The 23,576-nt window shown below is 36.9% G+C and overlaps 1 protein-coding gene across 2 annotated transcripts in view; it reads left to right on the top strand.

Moving 5' to 3' along the window:
* LOC133296272 (AUGMIN subunit 3-like) overlaps window positions 1-23,576 on the top strand; it is a 39,556-nt gene that overhangs the window by 12,795 nt on the left and 3,185 nt on the right. The window contains exons 7-16 of one of the 2 annotated variants that reach the window (XM_061495218.1): window positions 6,132-6,216; window positions 6,762-6,816; window positions 14,083-14,214; window positions 14,884-14,953; window positions 16,326-16,383; window positions 16,683-16,738; window positions 18,578-18,730; window positions 19,374-19,485; window positions 19,595-19,736; window positions 22,480-22,555. In XM_061495218.1, the coding sequence (XP_061351202.1) occupies window positions 6,132-6,216; window positions 6,762-6,816; window positions 14,083-14,214; window positions 14,884-14,953; window positions 16,326-16,383; window positions 16,683-16,738; window positions 18,578-18,730; window positions 19,374-19,485; window positions 19,595-19,736; window positions 22,480-22,555 (939 nt within the window). Of the gene's footprint in view, window positions 1-6,131; window positions 6,217-6,758; window positions 6,817-14,082; window positions 14,215-14,883; window positions 14,954-16,325; window positions 16,384-16,682; window positions 16,739-18,577; window positions 18,731-19,373; window positions 19,486-19,594; window positions 19,737-22,479; window positions 22,556-23,576 lie in introns of both variants that reach the window. The other variant, XM_061495219.1, reaches the window with a different exon arrangement.

Below are 23,576 nucleotides of genomic sequence, written 5' to 3'. Positions count from 1 at the left end.
TTGTCTCTGACTTTTCCTTCGCTTTCCAGAATGATTTTCACGGCTTCATTCACGTTGTATTTGAAGGGTAAAATTTGGGCTTCTAATTTCTGGATCCGCTCGCTGAGGATTAATTTTGATTAATTCTTTATTTTTCTTGAACTTTATCCTTTGCAACTGCCTTTATCCTTCTTCATTGCAATTTGTTATTCTAGTATGAAACAACCTGAAACAATAACAAATATTAGAATCTTATCTTTTTGTTGGCAATCTATTCTGTTTTACTATTTTATTATTTAACACTATATTTTTAACTATTTTAATTATTATTTGAACTCTTTTTAACCATAAAAATATAGTGTCTTGGACACTTATCACTACCTCTTGCATCGTCGACCGTTGCTCTTCCACGCTCGTCATCAACAAAACGTGAGACCTATCTTGGTCTTCTTCTTCTAGTTCTTCTTGTCTTTCTTCAATCTCTTCTTCTCCTCCTTCAGTTTCTTCTTCTTCTTTTGCTTTTTCTTCCTCTTCCTCTTCTTCGACATATTCTTTGGTTTTACAATCTACTGCTTCTTCGTCTTCTTCTGTTTTGGATCTGTCTTCTTCGCTGATTTGTTTTTCTTCCTCGCGATCTTCGGCGTCTTCTTCTTCAACAACTGTTTTTTCTTCTTTTTCTGTTGCATTTCTTTTGATTCCGACTTCTATTTCTTTGATTCTCGCTTTTTTCTCTTCTGCAAAACAAGGATCCATGCGCTCTATGAACGCCCAAATTGTTTTCTGAAGTTGATGAACAACGTATTCAACTCGATCCATTCCTTCTTCTACTCGGTCCATGCTTGCTTCCAATCGATCCAAGCTCCTCTCCATTCTGTTCACTTTGTTTTCCATTTCTTTTTTTTTTCTTTTCTTTTTCAGATCTGGATCGGAAACACCCCTAGATCGGAAGTGCTTTGATACCAAATTGATGGAACCCAGAAAAAGACACTACTGAATTCATTAACAATGGAGGCATAGTCTCTTTTTACATACACTAATACAATATAAAATGCAGAAAATAAACACCAAAAGACCTCACTCATTTTCAAGCCAATATACCTAGGCCAAAGAGATCCCAAGAGATCTTTTCCCAAAACCCCACTCCAAATATTTTGAATACATGCATAATAGAAACATCACCCTAAACTTCTATATATACTAATCCTAACTTAAGATACCAATGGGCTTGGATTATTTATTATAGGCCCATCAGGTTCCTTTTAGAGGGCGAGCCTTGGCGAAGTGGTAAAGATTGCTGCCTTATTCTCAATGGTTTGAGTTGTGAAAACAACCTCACTGTTCATGGGGGAAAGGTTGCATTACTTGCATACATATGTCCCTTCGCACATCTCACAGTGATGGGAGCCTCATACGCTGGCCTCTTTTCTTTTTTTACCCTTTACTTTGTTCCACTGCATTATAGCAATTTCCAATTGCTGTTTCACATTTGCTGAAGTTGCATATGTTTTTGAGAATATCCCCCCCCAACCCCCCTAACCTGGCCTATTGATCACTTACAATTTCCATTTGTTCTTAAATGCACCATAAAAGTAATAGCTAGGAACAGAAAGGGTGACCCAAAAGGTGAAGGCAGTAATGGTGGGAGAAACAACAATGGTTTATCTGTTGGTGGAGAATACTTAAGAAAAAAGGATCGGGTGAAAAAGATTGAAATGCCTTATTTTAGGGGCGAGGATCGCTATGGGTGAATGTATAGAGTGGAGTGTTGTTTTAATGTTAATCGGATATCGAAGGTGGAGGTGTTTGTGGCATTGGTTTGTTTGAATAGAAGGGTGTTGAATTGGTTCTAGTAGGGGGACCGTGGATGAGGGTGGTGATTTGGTTGGAGATTCACTAGGGATTGTTGGCAAAGTTTTTGATTGCCTTTTTAGAAAATGCATACAAGGTGTTAATGAGATTGCGATAGGGGAGTCAGTTTGGGAGTGTTTCGCAAAGTTCGAGCTCCTTTCAGCTTTGCTTTATTACGATGATGAAGATTTCATATGTGGTGCACTTTTGATTTGATTGAATGATGAGGTGAAAGTTAAGTTGAGGATGATCAATTTTGGGACCTTCATTCGTTAATGGTGATGGCTCAAAAGGTGGAGGATTGAAAAAATGCTGAGTTGATCTTACGAGTATTCAAATCGAGGATTTGGGTCTATATACAATAGGCCCATGGGAAGGAGGAGGTCTAGATCACTTAGTCATAGAGGCTATACTATCATGTTATAAACCAACTCTCCTAAAAGGTTAAGTTGTTAGGAGAAGACATATGAATGATTTATATGAATGATTTTATATTACATTCTAACAGGAGCCATGGTAATTGAGAAAGAGAAAACCACACCAAGGATAATCCAACCCATCGGGATATTGCCATATAGATTGCACTTAGGGCTTGTAATGTATATTAGGGTTGGCATAAACGAGCCAACCCGTCCTAAATGAGTCGGGTTGGGTTGGCTTAAATGAGCTGCCAACTCGATTCAACCCGACTCGATACAACCCTAACTCAAACGAGCTAGCTCGCGGGTCAAACGGGCCAGCTCGCGGGTTGGCTTTTTTTTTTTTTTTTAATTTAATTAATAATAATATAATATCGTCACTTTCTTTCTCGTTCTTTTTTTTCCAACCCTAACGAGCTAAATTAGCTAATCTGCCCCCTTTGCCCAACCGAACGGCCGAACCCTGCAAGGCTGCGACCATCACCATCCTCGGACAGCCCTTTGCAATCGAAGAACCTGCGACCATCACCATCACAGTAAGGTCTTCTCACTTTGTTTTCTAAACCAAGAGGGGACGGTGATATAGAGCTCGATGTTTGCTGGCTATTTGATAGTCTGATGCAAATCTCAAAACATTTTACAACACTCTGCAAGATATAGATGTATAGATGTTAATACAAGTTGTCTTATGGTGGTGTTCTCTTAGTTCAGAGCACAGTTGCTAAAAATCTTTGAAATTTTATTATGCTTCTGGTGCACAGAACTCTTCCTATTTCCATTTGGAGCCAAGATAGTATTTCCATTTCATTTTTACTGAATTCTATTTTAAAGCAAACTGCTACGTTCATGATTTTCCTTCTAAGCAATGGTTCCACACTTCCACTAGTGTGTACCCGCATTCAATAGATGTCTATTCTTCTTTATCCTAGTTGTTGGATAGTTAAGAAGCTCTGTAAAAATATACGTTTTTCAACCAAGAAAGTATGCATATATCATGTGTTCTGCCCTTTTATCTTCTCTGGAAGTTTATCCGGTCGTGTAGAGATTTTTTATGTAACTTGTATTTTACCGTTTTATGCCGTGCAAATTGCTCATGAACTACATTGTTCATCGCAAAATACTCGAACTCAGTATCATTGTAAATGCACGCTTCTGATAATGAATAACAATAGTTAACTTTACATTTTTCATAGCACAATACTTGTCCTTTGTGTCTGATTGAGGATTGGTCTTGTACGATGTGTGTTGCTTTGCACTGTTATACGTATGTATGGTATATGTCAATTTTTTTGAGCCAACCCACGAGCCAACCCATTGGCATCATTTCGAGCTAACCCGCAAGCTTTTTTCCGAGCCAACCCGCGAGTTGATTATCGAGCCAACTCGCGAGCCAACCCTAACCCGGCTCGGGTTGGGCTTTCTGGCTCGTTTATTTTTTCGAGCCAACCCTAACCCGACCCGATTTTTACGGGTTGAATGCGGGTTGGGCCGGGTCGAGCCGGGTTGACCCGTTTGCCAACCCTAATGTATATAAGGTTAGAGGAAGAGATGGTTCAATGACATCCCTCACTGTTGCTAATGATAGTAGTTTTGATAGGAAGACCATATAGAGTCTACTGGGGATAAGGACAAAGGCAAACAATGGGAAGTGGGTGAAGAGCATTGGTTTAGTTGGGCATAGTACTTCCATCAATCAAAGGATTGAAGCACCATGACTACCATTGCTCTTTAGAGGTTTGACGGTTTTATGTCTGCATATTTGGGGGAGATTCATGGGGCTCTATATGATTTCAACGACAATCTACCCTTCCATTGCAACCCCTGCCAAGAAGCTTGATCAACACAGTACCTTCTGTATGCTATTAGCCTGGTATGGTTTGCCCCAAGTGTATTCTACCACTCATGATCAAATTTTGGGATTTCCTACTATATCCCGAATTTGAACACGGATTTGTCCACTTTGCTACGAGTTCCAACCAAACAACCTTATGATTTGGATGTACCACCTGCTATTGTTGCGGTTGTTTCCTTCGCCCTTGAGTCATTGTGGTCATTTGCACGAGTATGGTAAATCTCGTCCTTAGTGTGATCATTGTCACCGATTAGAGCATATTGTTGACAGGTGTTAGAATTTCCATGGACGTCTTCCTCGCACAACCAATGTTGCCTTAACTGTTTCATTTGACACAATTGATCTCACGGTACCATCCGCAAGTCCTTCCCCAACACTAGCTGCTTTGGTTATTTCCTTAAGTGGCTTGGGCAAAGTCAAACCTCCACTTCAATTGCTTCTATTGTGCACACAGGTAATCCTTTTGTTGGTCTCTCTTAGTCGCCATCCCTTGATCCTTGGGTTTGGGGTTATAGTGCCATTGATCATATCTCTAGTAACAAGTCTTTTTTCTCTTCCGTATATACTTCTGGTTATTTGCCAACTGTCACCTTAGCTAATGGTTCAAAACATAGTTCTAAGGGGTTGGTATCATCCATCTTTCCCCCTCTCTCCCAGTTGATAATGTGCTTTATGTCATTGGTTGATATTTAGTTTATTTTCCATTAGCCACCTGCCTTGCTGTCTTGCTTGTCTCATGTCCTTTACTAAAGATTCATGTTAATATGAGTGATCGTTGCCTATCTTCTTCATATTTTATTTATTATTCTTCTTTTTCTTTAGTGTCTACTCTTAAGATTACGGGTGATGCTTTATCCTATCTTGGGTGGATACAAGCTATGGTTGATGAAATATGTGGACTTAAGAGAAATGGGTTTTGGGACCTTGTTCTTCTTTCTCCTGGAAAGTCTATTGTAGGCTGTCAATGGATCTTTATAGTTATAGTTGGCTTTAATGGTCAGGTTGATAATCTTAAGGCTTGTTTGGTGGCCAAAGGGTACACATAGGTTTTTGACTTGGATTATATGTAAACCTTTTCTCTAGTGGTGAAAATGACTTCTATTCACTTGTTTTCATCTATGGCTATCAAGAATGTTTTTCTCCTTGATGATCTCATTGAATAAGTCTCTATGGAGCAACCTCCTGGATTTGTTGCTTATGGAGAGTCTTCTGGACTAGTTTATCATTTCCGGAATTCTTTGTGGCCACAAACTATCTCCTAGTTTGTCATTTCCGCAATTCTTTGTGGCCATGAGGCTTTTAATCTGAGACATGGTACAAGCTTTGCATCGTAGTTTTTCTTGCTGAACTGTGACTAATAATAGAACAACCTAGAATGGAGAAAAGACTAAGAAGGTTGGAAAAGAAAATGTAGAATTAAAGACATATGTCGCTTCTTGATCTTAATGGACTTATAAAATTAGTTTAGTTATTGTAAGTTCTGATGCATGGGTTTGATTATGACTCAGGATAGACACTGTGGGTCAATCTCATGTATCCCTTGCCAAATGGTTCCTCCGAAAGAAAGAATATTAGGTTTCTTGTTGCAAATTGAAACACTCTACTTAAATCTGTGTAACTGATACTTGTAAGCTTTCCTCTGTTCTCAAAAGTGCTCTTTTTCTTTTCAGATCTGTTCATGCCATATATATTGGTATTTCATGTAAATATTTCAAGAGATTCTGAGCTTGTCAGCGATCATGCGAGATGAACTTTTCACATTTGTTTCCTCTGTATTTATGTAGATGGTAAATGAAATCTTGAAAATCACGGTTTAAACTTCTTGTCCTTCTTTTGGTGTTGATTCATCCATGTAGCTGACCCTACCTTGTGGGATAAGGTTGTTATTGTTAAATTAAACTATCTGGGTGTCACCCATTCTTTTTAGTATATTTTCTGAAAATGATGTGTTAAACATTTTTATCAATTTCTTGTCTGTTTGGGTCTTGATGCTCTTTTATGTTTTCTTTTTTTCTTTTTAAATTCAATATCAGGGTCCATTCCGACTTGTTGCTGAGGAGGGAAAATCTAAATGCTCTTGGGTGAATCTTGATGACATCTCAAATATCTATGTTAGAGGTATACATTCAAGCTCTTACAATTCACTATTACTTTTCCTCATCCTCAATACAGTAGTTATCCATCATGATTTCCAAATTTTGATTGGATCTTTCTGCCTCCATACTAGCAGTGAAAATGAGCTTTTTACTTTATTCTTATCAAAATAAATATAGTTTATTATATATAAGATAATTATTATTATTATTATTTTACTGATGCGAAAACTAGCTAACAGTTAAAAAGAGGATTCGTTTGGGTTTTAGTTACTTATTTGTGGGTTGTAGCTCTGTTATTCTGGCATTCTGTTCCAACTCTATACAGCATAAAGCTGCAGTTGAAAGACTGATAAAATATACTGACCTTACTTCGCTTAAAACTGTGCTGAACCAAATAAAGATGCTCCTAGAGATTCTGGAGTCTGAACAAATCCGAGGCTCATAAAAATCTATCTATTCCTCGCTCTATATATTAAATGCCACCATGCTGTGGCGTATGGACAGATATATGTATCCTGTATAAACTAGCATATTGTTAACTGGATCTGTTGTTTTTTGTTTGAGCAGATTTAGAAAAATCACACCATCAACGAGTATCTGAGTTGCAACGGCTTCGCTCAATGTATGTCTTTTCCTATAACATTGCAGATTACTTGCTGGAATGATTTATTATGTACCAAGTTTTACTACCAGATTTGTAGATATGGTCATATATATATATATATAGGGCTTATCATTTCTCAAGTTACTTGAGATAATCTTATCTCCGGTTACTAAATCATAACCGTACAAAGATGGATCAATGGTGATAAAGAAAGAAAGAGAAAAAGGGAATCATAACCATTCAAAGGTGAATCAATTAATATAAGAAAATAAATAAATAAAACGACGTAGTTTTGAAATAGCCGGAAATAAACTTATCTCAAGTTGCTTGAGAAATGTTTTTCCCATATATATATATATATATGGCAAAATAATTTCTGCAGCTGCTGTACCTACAGCAAGCAAGGATCCGCGTCCGGTTCCTAGGATACGGCAACGGATCTTGAGTTTTTTTTTTTTTTAAAAGTCGTGGGGCCCACTTTTCTGTGTCAGCTGTAGATAACACTATCTACGGCTGCTGCAGAAATGTTAAGCCCTATATATATATATATATATATATATATATATATATATATATATACCTGTGTTTGAAAACCATGCCTATATGTTACAACCTTTAATTAGGGGCATTTATGATTGCCTAAGATAGATAATCACTGTCATGTAAAGATAATTAGACATGTTAGTAAGGTAGTTAGATGGTTATGGGCTTTTGGAGAAGAGCTTAGATACTATATAAGTGCAACATTAGTTCTGTCATAAGCATCTTTGGGATTTTATTGTAGAATTGACTGAGGAGTCTCTCAGTGTGAAGAGGAGTGCCCCTTGAGAAGAGCTTGCTCTTGAGTTCTGGCCGTAACAATTTTATTGTAACAACAACTGTAAATTTTAATACTTGAAATATATTTCTTGAAAAAAAGAAAAAGAAAAACACAAGAGCTATGCTCTTCACAAGGGAGAATTCCCTTCACACTGAGAAACTACTTAGTCAATTCTACTATACAATCTCCAAGATGCTTATGACAGAACTAATGTTGCCCTTATATAGTATCTAAGCTCTTCTCGAAAAGCCCATAACCATCTAACTACCTAATTAACAAGTCTAACTATCTTTACTTGACAGTGATTATCTATCTTAGGCAATCATAAATGCCCCTAACTAAAGGTCGTTAACAATGCCGCCCCTTCGAAACAACCTTGCCCTCAAAGGTTGGAATCTGGAAACTGAAAGTTGCCTTTTGAAGGCCATGAACATAAAGGAGGGAAAAATTAAAAATTTTGTGCGGAAGAAGCAACCTTTGCCCACCTTCAATCATGTTCAACCCATGAATCATGCAATAGACATGTTAGGGTTTAAAGTTGATATCTTTATTCAGATAACTATTCTTGATCAGATGCGTACTTGATCAATTCTTCAGACTTGAAGAACACAAGTCCTCGATGGAAATCCACACCACCTTGTTGTCTTGTAAGAGAAGAACACTTCTTCGAATGCCCAATATCCTTCAATGGAGGTTGCTAGACTCAAGAGAAGAACAGAGAGTGAGTGGTGCCTCTGGTTATTCCAAGAGAAGGAGAGATAGCCGCCACATTGATGTGTGTTGGCTAGGGTTTCAGTGGAGAAAACTAGAGAAGAAGAGTTACGAAACTAAGGAAGAAAAGGGGCTATATATATGTGGCGCCTCATTAACCTAAGACTAGGTCAAATCAGCACCCTCATCAAATGTCAATCTTATTGGGTAATTTCCTTAATTTTATCGATCGATTGGTTCCCCCAATTTCAGCAATTAATTTAATTAATTGGTTTCCTTAATTTTATCCAATCAATCCAATTAATTGGTTTCTCTAATTTCAACCAATTAATTTAATTAATTAGTTTTTTTAATTTTGGTCAATCAATCTAATTGATTGGTTTCCTTTATTTTCTCCATCTTTATTAAATCTAGTTTAATGACTATATTTAAATTCAAATTTCAAATTTGAAATTTGAAATTAGAATTTAAATTATTTTTATTTAAATTCAAATTTTAAATTCGAAATTAGAATTAATTTAACATTTAAATTAATTTGGTTACATCATGGATCAAGTCCAACTCGGCCTATGATGCCACCTACCCTCTCTTGGCCCAATATGTGGGCTTTACCAACTTAGGCCCATTATCCCTTATTGGGCCCAAACCATATATGTTAGAATTCAAGACAACTTAAGGTGTTTATGTGTGACCCATCAGGCCCAACATAGCCACTGACATAAATGGGCTTGGGCCCATTAGGTTCAATCCATCTAATGACAACACAGAGCACTAACAATGCTTTGTTGTCCCAGAGCTAGTTGAGTTCATCAAATGATCAACCTATTATACCTATTTGGTTACCGTGTGAATTGTCCTTTCGTCTTGGTTATCCGTCCCATTGACCTAGGTCAAGAAAAATGTATCAACCCATGCGGTCTAGGGTTAGCTTTTGCCGAAACAGGGAATCTTCATTTACGGACTCTAAAGAATGGGCCATCTCATGACTCCTTTACTATGCATAGATTCTTGAGTCCTGTAAATGTCATCCCGGTTTCACCGGTCTACGGATAACCTAATCTCTCTCAGAGATTGACAAATTCCTTTAGCTTGTCACACTAGCCCCGAGTCCTTAGGGTATGCCCAAGAGTATACCTACGAGTTTCCATGTTTCAGGCAGACAAGGTATACAATCAAAGCAATCCTTCCAGAGCACAGGTCTATATGACAACGTCAGGTCTAAAGAAAGACACAAATAATAAGAGACATTACCTATTAATACTATCTGTGTGATTTCCTTGTAGTGTCTCTTTGTGGGTCAATTCAGTACGGGCTATTCTCCAATAGGTCCACCCATGATTCAACTAAGACATCTCCATGTCTGTAGCTCACGAGGACTCTACCTTGCATCTCCATGCAAGTAGCTGAGCCGTGCTAGTCTTACCCGAGATCACCAATACCCATTATCGGTATCTCTAGATTAGGAACATATTTCTGGCAATGGAGGTGTGGTGTCATTGAGCCCTCATGATCGTGATCCCTATCACAGATCCTCAATGTGACACTCGTTCCATTCTAAGGGCTTTATCCAGTTACTCATATTCAATATTTGACACATGCAATATGAAACAAGATAAAGAATGCTTTTATTCATAAAATTTATTCATATCAATAAGGAAGTACATTGGTCCATCTGACTCTCAGATTGTCTCTAGGAGACCTATGTATTAACAGAAACAACACCTGCATTCTAAGCTAAGCAGTTGAGTGGGTTCAGTGCATACTCTGCCGACTTCGGCTACTATTGACTTCAAGTACTTCTCAATTTCATTGGCTACACTCTATAAAAGTGAAAATGACAAGCTATATTGAAGTAAGTATTCTTCATATAGGCTGAACCCGTTGTGTCCTTGAAAAATGTTTTGATTATTGTAGCTTGGATTTTTCTTCTTAATTTCCTGCTGATTCAATTTGAAATTCAAAACCTTAACTGGCTTGTCCTCACCATTTGCAATCAATCCAACCTTGTGTGATCCCCATCCTTTGTCTTGCAGTAAAAAGTTGACTTCAATGGGTCATGGTTGTACCACTTGTAGCCTAGAAACTCCCAATTCAGAATCATAGGCATTTTTTTTGTCCCTTGTTCCCTTGTCAATCATAGTGGGCGATGCTAAACCCCCATAAAGGAAGGATGTTTATAATATGCTCTTGGGCTAATTGTTGTTGTCCACCATGGTCCCACGAAAACACATTGTTTTCGTTGGCTAGTGGATTGATATCCTCCACTTGCTGTTCTAGTGACTCCCACATTTCCCAGGATAGAGCTTCTTGTTTAGGGTTGTACAAATGGGCGCTTGGGAACCTCTAAATGAACTCCTTCTACACCATGCAAGCAAGCACTGAGTGACTAAGTTTCCCTTGATCTCCTGCAAGAACAAGGCATTCGAAATCCCTAAATCTGAATCTCATTCTAAATTGACGTATTCCAATCTATCGAAAAACCCATACCAATCTATGAACCCGTGAATCTCACCTGGAAAATTTTCGACCTGATTGTCCGTGCAATCAGTACCAATGGTCACAATCCTTTGCTGACTACAGGCTGTGGGCAACGCGAAGACGTTTGACAGCACGATGGGGACGCTTTGCAAGAGTCCCTCTTGGGACAAAGAACTGCTGAATCCCGACCCCAACATTTTTTTAAACTGAAACTTAGTGTAATTTTCATATACACCTGTCCAGCTTCAGTAAAAAATTAGGCCTAGCCCATTAAGTCAACAACATTCACACCTATTTTGCCTAATTTCAATTTTGCCTTTCCCATTTTCTTATTTTCTTAAACCCATGCAATACTTTTACCTTGAAGGGTGCACAACCACATCTTCCCAGCTGGGCAAGACTCATCGTTCACTGCACAAGGGCTTGACTCAGGATGCTTTGGTGTCGGTGGGATCGCTAGAGGGCAACATATCACTTTTCTTCCAATGGTTGTTGTCATGAACTTCTCAACAACTTTAGTTTTTTCCTTGATCGTTCCCATATCAAAGTCAGATTTGGTGCGTGGTTCTTTGAGCATCTTCTTCGATGACTGAACTCCTTGGACCTCGAATGGTTTCTCCACCTTCATAGTCCAATCAATGGTGTACACCTATGCAAAGAAGACCGATTTAACCATGCAGACCCGAGAATAATCTTCCATCACATTGGGTTTCAAACCACTTTTTTTAGTTTGTGGTGTATGTGATTTAATTGATGGATCTTGATGGCTCTTTGGAACTGAATCACAAACACCCATGATAGAGAAAGACTCTGTTTCAGTAATGGGATCTTGAGGTTCCTTGATTTCAAAGGATAACTCCTCTTCTTGATTTCTCTGCATTTCTTTCTGCACTTTTTCTGTCGTCTCTGTTTCGTTTTTCGTCTCCAATACACGAATAGATTCCAAAACACAGCTACCCATGATTGAAGAGGCTTCAACATTTTTTTCGGGTTCCTTAGACAAATCGAGAAACCCACCTTCTTCTACCTCCATTTTCTGCGCACCCATTTCTAGGTTTGGATTTGCAAGAGTTCCATCAACATCGTGCTTCTTGATTTCGCAAATTGGTGTTTTCCATTTCTCCACCAACCTATCAAGAATCTCTATTATTTTCTACAACTTGTCATTGAATTTTGATTTGCTGGCTGATCGTGGTCCTGCTCTTGATCTGATTTGCAGAATTCTTCAGAGCTCCAAGATGTACTCCCATTGCATTAACCCCCTCAAAGATCCGGCAGGTTGGACCAATTGTTACAACTCTGGATTTGGAAAATGGAAATTGAATGGGGAGTAGGGGGAAGATTGAAGATGAAAAGGAAAAACTTTATTGATTAAGGAAAAAGAAACACAATAGCTATGCTCTTCACAAGGGAGAATTCCCGTCACATTGAGAAACTACTCAGTCAATTCTGCAATACAATCTCCAAGATGCTTATGACAGAACTAATGTTGCCCTTATATAGTATCTAAGCTCTTCTCCAAAAGCCCATAGCCATCTAACTACCTAACTAACAAGTCTAGTTATCTTTACATGACAATCATAAATGCCCCTAACTAAAAGTCGTAACACTATATTACTACCATATAAGACAAAATTGGTTTGTTACTTTGTTTACGTAGGGGTTGTGTGTGAACATTTCTGTTTTTTAAGCTTATAGCTGGGCTTGGGAAATTCCTCCATAGCTGGGAGCACTTGCTCTTGTTCTCTATATTTTCTTCGTTTTCAAGTTCCTGTATTAATAGCAATTATCTCCCTTATCTAGATAAGAGACATTACTTATCAATATTGGTGCTTTTATTGAGAGTCTATGGAGGGAAACTCTGGTGTATGCTTACACACATAGAAAATTGTTGAAGCTCTGGATGTTTATCCCCTTAAGACTTCCACCATGTTTGTCCCAACATATTTAGGAGAGGTAGCCTACAAGCTTTTGTTGTCAGATACACCTAGGATAAACCAAGTTTTTCATCTTTTGCAGCTGAAGGAAACTGGGAATCTTTTTGCAAAAGGTGAATTACCTCTAGGCCTGGAAGTAGATGATGGTGTTCCTGGTAAACTTGAAGCCATATTAGCTACCAAGGTTGTTGAATTGCAATACGCATCAGTATTGTTTGGCTGTTTCTTTGTATCATGAATCGTAGTGAATCGTAAGATTCAGAAATATAAAAAAATGTAATTTAAAAATATATAATATCATATAAAATGTATTTTAAGCCTCCAATTTCTTTCCCTTTGTACTCTAGCTCTTTGAAAACTTCTCTAAGAGATTCTATTTTCTTGTGTGCAAGTCTATATTTTTTCAGATTTGCATCATTTTTTTTTTAAGATTGATGAGATTTGTATTAATTTGAATATTTGTTTGATTGTTTCCCTAATTAATAGTGACTTTCTGATTCATTTTTGAATTTGAATCACAAATTATACCTTTGTTTCCTATCCCTATTTAATAGTGACTTTTTCATAATTTTTTAATTGAAAATTGCAAAGATTGGTTTTACTTTCGAATTGTAAATTGTGATACAATACACGATTCGATACTAAATCTTATGATACAACGATTCACGATTAGATACAAGACCGATTTCGATTCTAACAACTATGTTAGCTACTCGAGAGGCAAGCCACCACAAGGGAATAATGACTGAATGGTTGGTTCTTTGGAAGTCTAAACCAGTTGAAGAAGCTAATTGGGAGAAAGAAACCAACATCAGGGGGGCCAGTTTTCTAATTTCTGCCTTGAGGACAAGTCAACTTTTCACGGGGCAAGTATTGAGGAGCCGGTATTCCTCAAGTGGCAAAGCAAGTGGCTATGTCCAATCCCAAGACCTAGAAGTGTATACCCATAGGCCTAAAAGGCTAAAACTAACCAGCGGGGGAGGAGCGCGTGGGTCAGTTTTTGGAGCAGTAAAGTAAGAAAGTTAGTTAGAGGAGAGAGACAGAGAGAAATGGAATCTGATGTTTAGAAGGGAGGGGTAGTTTGCGTAGGGGTTATGTGTGAACTTCTATGTTTTTGAAGCTTATAGCAGGGCTTGGAGAATTCCTTCATAGCTGGGAGCACTTTCTTGATTATCTAGATAGGAGACCTTACATATCCAAAGCACATTTTGTAATAGCTGCTCTTTTTGTTTTGTTTATTTTTTTTGGGTACTGTGATCTAATTAGACTGGATACCAGACTTGTGTTTTTAAGATTCCACCAATATTTGTGTTTATGGTTTGTGTAAAATTATAACAGATTTGGAGTAAGTGAAAGGCAATGGGTGGAAGCACAAGTTGAGAATGCCAAACAGCAGGCTGTATTAATGACACTTAAATCCCAAGTATCATCAGATGAAGCTCACATTCATCTTGATCTTCATTCCCTTAGGTACTTGCCTCTACTTATAGCTTTAGTTAATATGTTCTCTGTAGTGCCTTTACATTTACTGGGTCTTAGATTTGTAAATTCTGACCTCCCGGACGGCCATTTTTTCAAAAACTGCTAGAAAAGAATGATTTTATTGCCTGACTGAAAATGAACAGAACAAAGCAAAATATATCTCCTCCAAGGGTCTACCTTTTCACAACCAAAGACTCAGTTCTCTCAAAATACAATTCCCTGAGCAATCCCCTCACCATTACTTCCCCCTATTTATTTATCTAACTAACCAACTTCTCCAACTGTCTAAACTAAGTACTATATATTGCCTTTATTCTTCGAAGCAAATACCCTTCTGTCCTAACTAACAAAACCCATGGCATGAGCTTTTTGGCATTGTGCCTTAGTAACTTTTATAACTCCATTTGTGATCCCTTAATGGAAAAGTACAAAGAATATATGAATGATCAATTTACAAAAGCATTTTTATGTCATAGAATTCTTTTAATTCTTTAAACATTTTTTTATTTTTTTTGTGAAATCATATCATGTGGTGTAATGTTCAGGACATTTTGAATTGAAAGGTGAACTTACAAATTCTTTTGACCATAAATGCTTTTTGTTTTTGAAGTTATAGATTTTTGTTAATGTAATCATGTCATGTGGTGTAATGTTCAGGAGAAAGCATTCTGAATTGAAAGGAGAACTTTCAAATCTTTATAACCATGAAGAAAAGCTGCTATCAGAGGTTTGTTACTACCTAGCTTGTGTCCAAGGCTTGTTGTACCTTCTAGCTAATACCATTGAGTTTTTCCAATAAAAATGGTTGGACTTTTCTAAGGGGTCAAATCATTTGCAATTTAGCATTCGCAATGAGTTATATACTCATACCATGTGAATATCGAAGGCATTATTGCATTCTCCACTCCCCAAAATTTTCTAGGTTCACTTTTTTCTTTTGTCAGTTGTTTGGAAAGTTGGTCCTTTTTCCAGCCATATTGTTAAGGTTGACATATATGTTAGCCTCTTATGAAATTTTATCTGCTGATGCCAATTCTCATATTCATTTCCAAAATAACTGCACTGCTAGATAGGAGGCATTACACTTAGAACTACCCCATAAAGTATTCTGCTAACAGTTATGTATTTTAAGGCTTCAATGGCCTACGTTTAGTTTCATTCAAAAATGAACAAAGGGCAACACATACCTTGAACATAGGAAAAGATAGTTATTCAACAAATTGACATGTTTCACTTTGTCAATTAACCAATTGACCTGAAGTTTGGCCTGTTAATCAATTTTGACTTAATTCAATTATGTAATTCATCATGGCATTTTACATTTAGATCCAAAATCTACCTAAAATTGTGGAGAAAATGAAGTAATTGGAAATACCTAATCAGATGAAACAGAACTATGTCATTAAATGATTATAAAAGATGATACTGACTAATTATGTTGTAGGGGGTGCCTTCTGGTTTCCTTGGATATTATCACTTCAATGTGCTAAAATATTCTTATAATGAACCAACTCTCGTGAAAGCTTAAGTTGTTAGGTGAAGACAAATAAATGGTTTTGCGTTATATATCTAACACGCTCACTCACGCAAGAGCCTTTTGGGATTGAAACGTGGACAATCAATGTCCCACCTATGTTGTGCCGAAATTCAACTTTTTATTAGAAAAATGGTGGTGGCAAGGATCAGACTCTAGGCCACTTGGTCATAGAGGCTTTAATACTATGTCATGAACTAACTCTCTCAAAAGAGTGAGTTATTAAGTGAAGAATAATGAATAGTTTTATATCATATCTCTAACGCTTCCATTTTATGATTGTTTCTTTGTTTAAATATGATGGGCCTTCAATAAAGTATCCAAGCCCATTAGTTAGGAATTAGTTATATATAGATGTTTAGGTGAATATTATTTGTAATTTGGGGAATTAAGAGAGGAAATAGGGAAGCTCTCAAGGCTAGGTTGTTGTCTTGAAGTGGAGTTTTTCCTCTTGTTCTTTCTATGTTGTTATTACTTTCTTCTTTATATCAATTTCAGTGTTATTTTCCTGGTTCCATCAAATTATATGCTCTTTTATCTGAATACTTTTTCTTCCCTTTTTTAGACTATTCCAGATTTGTGCTGGGAGCTAGCTCAACTCCAAGACACATACATTTTACAAGGTATTTTCTCGACCCTCAACTACTGGGAATAATTTCAATTTTATTTTATGGGGAATATGTCTCTCTTGTAGTAGGAGAAACAATATTCTTCTTGGAGATACATAGAAATGTGTGCCTCCTCTTTTCTATTTCTTTTTTTTATTTATTGTGGTGGGACCCACAGTGCCTTTGAGTCTGCAACATAAGAGGAGATACCTCCTACTGCAAGAGAAAATACAAACCCTTATTTTATTTATTTTTTTGTATTTTAGATGACTCCTTGTGCAATTTTATTGTGGTTCAAATCTTTTATCCCCTAGGTGATTATGATTTGAAGGTCATGCGCCAAGAGTACTACATTAACCAGCAGAAAGCGGTAAATTTAGCCACTTATTTTTTATTATTATTTCTTTTTGTATATATGTCCTTGTTTCTTGAGATATGTTGGCTAGATTCATGTATACATTCTCCAGTGTTGAGATATATAGTCCCACATTGGTTGTATGTGCAACTAATGTGGAGTTTATAAGGCCTTGGACACTCCCACCCTTTGAGCTAGCTCTTGGGGTGGTGTATCCCAAGATTCTTTACATGGTATCAGAGCCTCGCCGCCCCCCACTTTCTCTTGTGGCGTTTCTTAGCACAGGTAGGCTGGGCCTGTTGCATTGTCCACTCTTCAAGCCCAATGGGCTCTCGTGTGAGGGGGCGTGTTGAGATATATAGTTTCACATTGGTTGTCTGTGCAACTAATGTGGAGTTTATAAGGCTTTGGGCACTCCCACCCTTTGAGCTATCTTTTGGGGTGGTGTATCCCAAGGTTCTTTACATGGTATCAGAGCCTCGCCGCCGCCCACTTTCTCTTGGAAACTTTCTTAGCACAGGTAGGCTGGGCCTGTTGCATCTTCCACTCTTCAAGCCCAATGGGCTCTCGTGTGAGGGGGCGTGTTGAGATATATAGTCCCAATTTGGTTGTATGTGCAACTAATGTGGAGTTTATAAGGCCTTGGACACTCCTACCCTTTGAGCTAGTTTTTGGGGTGGTGTATCCTAAGGTTCTTTACATCCAGTTTGAGATGGTTCCCATAGTTGTTTAGAGTTACTTGACAGTTAGTCATACATCATTTTTTTGAAAGTCGAAGTACATAGTTTCACGTGGGAAACTAAAACCAAATGGTACAGGGTTCACTCAAATTCCCCAAGTACCGAATTTGGGAAACATCCGTTCCTGTAGGGAAGTATTCAATAGATTCATTTTATAGGCTAACCACAACATAGAATTACAGTAGTTAGGGATATGAATGATCTTTGTATTTATTACTTCGTCACCTATATAATTAACTCTCCATTGTGTAGTTGGATGCACAGAATTTCTCGTAGAAAAACATTTTTTCCTCCTTAATATGTTATTAGAGCCTAATGAGAGGCCACTCTCATCCGTGCATACCCAGTGGACCAACTGTTCACTGGTTCAAACTTTTTTGGGTAAACCATGTTTCACTTTGATTTCCAGCCTTCCTCTGCCTTGACATCCTTCCAGCAGCATCTCCAGCCTCTGTCCATTGTTGTCCGCCGCCGACTGACATTTTTTTTTGGCTGGTGACCCCTTGATCTGAAATGTCTCCTCCAGCTTGGCCCATTCCCAATTGTTTCTTGCTCAACTGCTGCTGCACATGCCCACATGCACGCTATCTCTGGTCAGCGGTTCTCCTCCTGTGTCACACTCAGTTGTGTGTGTTGGTGGCACGTGGAGCACTCTTTGGCCATTGTCTATTGCACTCATAGAAGCAGATTCCTATTATGGGCTGTGTATTTTCTGTAAATAGTTTGGAATGGGTTTGTATTGTTTTCCTGATTTCCTATTTTCCTATTTTCCTAATATTAGAGGTTGTAAATCTTGTATATGTAATTAATCACGTTGAGAATTTCCTTAAGAAATACAGAAATCCTTTCATCCATCTCATGTCTAACAGTCTTGGATTGGTTTATTTTTCTTTAGTTCACCATTATCATTAATAAAATGTAATAGCTCATGATTACTTCTTCTTCATTCTTCTATTAAGGCAATTTATATATTGATATCTAAGAGTTTCATTAGTCCAATACCTGAAATTATCATCTGTGGCACTACTAACATCATTTCGTTGAATTATCTCTAACCTTTGAATTTTCGAATATGTATTTAACCTTTGATAACTAGCCTCAATTCTCATGGCAGTTCATAAACCATCTCATCGATCTGCTTGCCAGGCATCAGCTCTTGAAGATAGCCTGCCAATTGGAAAAGAAGAACATGATTGGAGCATATTCATTGCTTAAAGTAATTGAGTCTGAGCTGCAAGCATACTTGTCCGCAACCAAGGGACGAGTGGTATGTATCCCTACAATTTTCCATTTCACCTTTTTTTTAAATTTTTTTGTGATTCTTTTGTTATTACTTTCTTTAGAACATTTTATTCGATTGTGGTAATCGTATTACTCTTATTTTATTTAAATTTCTCTATTTACTCCTTCCTAACTGACGTGTCTGATTCTGTTTTCACATGGATACATCTGGATTGAATGGTGATCTTTTAGATTTCTTTATAAACAACTGTGTATTTGAAATTATGCGCCCATGTATTTTGTATATCTGTCTGTAACAATATGAGGGGAAATCATGCAACAATAGATATCATTCATCGCTTGTTGGTTTGGTTGCAATTGAAAAATCTTGGGGGTTTAAATGAAATAGTTGGAAGGGGTTTTTATAATGTAATGCTAAGGATAGTTTATTAAATAAACTCTTCCTTTTGCCCTTTGCCTCTACAATGCCCTTGAGTTTGCCTTCTAAAAGATATTTTCCATCTCACCATGAGCTAGGACTTTTTGAACCTAAAACTATATTGGTATATGGATTCTGCTATCTTGCCATTTCTTATATTTTCCTTCATAATCCCTTGTTTCAAAATCATATTAAAGTTTACCATGGAACTTCTACTTATATCTTTTGAACTTTTTTTTATGGTTTGCAGGGTCGTTGTCAGGCCCTTATCCAAGCTGCATCTGATGTTCAAGAACAAGGGGGAGTACATGACAGTGATCATTTTTTGCATGCTATTAGAGACATGCTAAAAATTTATTCAAGTGAAGATTTACTTATCAAAATATTATGATTTATTCGAGTTATAATGATCTCGTTAGCTTCTAATGAGCTGTCTTGTCCATTTTCTTGGTACTCTACCTTTTTTACTAGATACTCAAGCTGCAGTGTCGACATATGTATCAGCACCGGGCATCGTCCAGCAAATATCAGTTCTTCATTCAGATTTGGTGACTCTTCAGTCGGACCTTGAGAATTCTCTTCCAGAAGACAGAAATAGGTGTATTAATGAACTGTAAGTTTTTTCATGAAAATTAATCTACCGTAAGTTTTGATATCTTAGCAATAATGGCTTTTGATTCAATTGAGAGACCTTAGTATGTAGTAATAGTATCATAAAGAAATCTTAACCCTCAGTGGCCTAGTGCAAATAACAGTGCTATTCTGGATGCCAAAAGTATATCGTTTTTATTTTAATCTGAGGATGAGGATATTTTGACAGTGGTGTAAATCAAAGTCAATCTTACACCAATACATAACTTTTTGTAGAATGAATTTCTCACAAAATTCATCGTTGGATTGAAAGTTTGTATGATGAACATCATTGCTCATAAAATTTCACCTTAATCTAACGTTGTTTTCTACTCCATTGAGATGTCTCAAAATAAATGTACAACATACTTTTAAAGAAACTAAAATATCAACCCCTTCATCACATATTATTGTTTAAATTTTCAAAATTTGACATGCAACATCTAAGTAATAATATTTTAATGGTTGGATTAATCAAAATCATTTTCTATAAGAAGCCATTGATTGGTGTAAGTGTATTACATGTTGCGTTGGGGGTCATTTGATATAATTTTTTAAATCATTGGAGACTGATGTTTCTGTGAATTTAACATATATAGACGGGTGGATATTTACCAAACTAGGGCAGACATCCTTAGACAAGCTAGCATTTATTATGACTGGCATTCCTTCTTATCCTGAAGCGTAAGAGGTCAACTCCAAATGCCACCTCTTGAGATGGATGAAAGGATTTTTGAATTGTTTGAGGAATTCCTCAGAATGATTAATTATATATACATTTACAATCTCCAATATTAGGAAACTAGAACTGGTCTAGAAATTAAAGAAATAATGAAGGAAAAAATATTATATTTTGTTGATGTGGTCTAGTATTCTCCAATTTCATGTAATCCTAACTACTGTATCTAACAATATCAAGTAATTTTATCTATTATATCTAATAATATTAATTAATATCTGGTAACTCTGTCTAATATATCTAACAGTATCAATTAACTCTAATGACTATTTCTAAAAGGGCCTGGTTCAACTAGATCATTGGACCCATCCTTATTTCTTCTCACATACACCTTCCTAATTGAGGGCCTGCTACTTACACTAGGTAAATAAAGACTTGAATTCTGTGTGTCCCAAAATAGACCACACGTAGCTCTATACATATATGTATTAGTGTGGGAATTAATTACAATAATTTTCTTCCTTATACACTTGATCCTAATTGTAGTAAATACATAGTTTCTATTTACATATCAGTTGAGATACTCTTAACAATCCTAACATAAGAAAACTAGGAAATTAGGAAAACAATGTCAGAACCTGTAAAGAACCAATTTAACCCAAAAACTTAAGTTGTTGGGAGAGGCTATATTAATGATTTTATATATCTCTAACACGCCCTCTCACAAGGGAGCCCATTGGGCCCAGCTTACGCGAAGAAGTTCCACAAAGAAAATGAGGGCGGTGAGAATCGAACCCAGGACACCGAGGCTCTGATACCATTTAAAGAACTAATTCAACCAAAAAGCTTAAGCTTTTGGGTTGAACCACTAGACTTAAAGGGTGGATAATGCATAGGCCCACCTACCTGTGCTAACAAACTCCACAAGACTTAATTAATTATTAATTAAATCGGTAAGGATTGAACCCATGACACGAAGGTTCTGATACCATCTAAAGAACCAATTCAACCCAAAAGCTTAAGCTGATAGGCGAGAGCTTCTATAATGGTTTATATTATACTCTAACATATCCCTCACAAGAGAGCCCATGGGCTTGAAAGATGGATGATGCATCAGGCTCAGTCTACCTGTGCTAAGAAATTCCACAAAGAAAATGGGGGGCGGTGAGGATTGAACCCAGGAAACTAGGCTCTGATATCATGTAAAGAACTAATTCAACCCAAAAGCTTAAGATTTTGGATGAGATGGTTGCTTTATAGAACCTCAATTATTAAAGTTTACTCTAGGAAGGGTCACAGGCAATCCAATTATGGTTAGTTCAGAATTAATCACCCGAGTGATTAATTCTGAACTTATGGCGATTGATTGTGATTGATCCAATTAATTATGGCTAGTTCAGTATTAATCATTATAGGTGATTGGTTCTGAAAAAATGGTGATTGATTCTCTATTTATGAATAATTTGTATAAGGAGGGGGGAGAAAAGAGAGAGCAGGCAAGGAATCTCTGTAAGAAAGGTGTGGAGGAAAGATTGGGCCCCTCTAAGTGCCCAGGATAGTTCATTTTTTCCGTTTCTATTTCTGTTTTGATTGTAATTCCACTTCTATTTCTGTTTTGATTGTAATTCCACCTCATGCCTCTGATATCAGTGAGCGTAGTGAAAAATAATTTCTGTTGATCTGTTTCCAATTTTCTTCTATTATCTCGATTTCTATTACAATACAAGTCAAATCGTAATAATTTACAGAAAACATACAGCCCCTAAATAGGAGTTACTCTCCAGCATCACCTAATGCAGATCTATTTGAATACTTAGCTATAAAGCATTATTGTTTGAGACATTCTTTCTGATCAACTGCATTATTGTCAAATTTGGAGCCCATGTCCAAATATTGTGTTTGCAATAAGTTGCTGCATGTTTTTATTGACATAACAATGATTTTTCTTTCCCATAATGGTCAAGTTTTGAGTGTTTTTCTTCGTGATTTGAATACATACATATATATAAAATTGGGAAAGCATTCATGTCATTTATTAAATCGATAGGTGTACCCTTATTCAAAGTCTGCAGCAACTGCTCTTTGCATCTTCAACAACAGCGCAGCCAATACTGACCCCTCGGGTATGACTCTCAGATTTGCTTCCGTGGCTTCGTGATATTGCTGTTAGCATATTAGAATTGTTTTTCCTTCCATAACGTGTAGGCTTTTCCTTACTTTAGATTTTAAACATCTAAATTCCATTTGGATGAGAATTGTAAAAACTTATTTAACCCAAAAGCTTAAGCTATTAGATGAAAGCCATATTAATGATTTTATATTATAATTCTCTAATATGTCCCTTTACACAAGAGTCCATTGGGTTTGAAGATGGACAATGGATTGGCCCACCTAACTGTGTTAAAAAATTCCACAATATTTAATTATTTATTAATAGAATGGGAGCGGTGAGGGTCAAACTTGTGACCACTTGGTCATAGAGGCTCTAATACCATGTAAAGAACCATTTCATCCAAAGGGCTTAAATTATTAAGTGAAGGCCATATTAATGGTTTTATGTCATATTTCTCTAACAAGAACATTGCAGGCTGGTCTTTAATTTGTATCAAGGCTATTGTATATTTGTGGATCGAATGGAAGATAGTCCAAGTAAAGGAGGTAGATGAAGGTCGAGGGAAACTCTAGGGGAAACCAGTAAAAGACCTATCTAGAAGGTTTTATTGAAAGTTTAGTTGTTAGTAGAGTCCAGTGGCATTGATTGATTTATTTAGCTGACCCCACCTAATGGGATAATGCTTGATTGTTGTAATCCTACTAGATATTACTCATTTTCTTAACGGTGAAGTGACACATTTCTCTTTCGATACGGAGGCCTAGACTAGAGGTTGAGTATTTTACCTTATTAGTTGATAATTCAAAAATTAATACTTCATTAATTTTAGTTTGTAACATATAAACAAGAAAAAAACCGTATAATTGCATTTTTAAAAAAGAATTATCAAATTAATGTCATTTATAAACATTTTACTCAACTAATGTAGCCAGTTACGCACACACTTCATGGGCAACTAGTTGCACACGTGGTACATATGCAACTGCCACGTGGCAAGCTCCTATGAGTTGTGCACGTACCACATGTGCAGC

The sequence above is a fragment of the Gastrolobium bilobum genome, unplaced genomic scaffold (genome assembly GCF_033153095.1).
Source record: "Gastrolobium bilobum isolate Gb01-03AN ecotype WA unplaced genomic scaffold, APGP_CSIRO_Gbil_v1 utg11829, whole genome shotgun sequence".
NCBI lineage: Eukaryota > Viridiplantae > Streptophyta > Magnoliopsida > Fabales > Fabaceae > Gastrolobium > Gastrolobium bilobum.
Note: the sequence above shows the minus strand (reverse complement) of the source record. Positions and strands in the feature narration are given on the sequence as shown.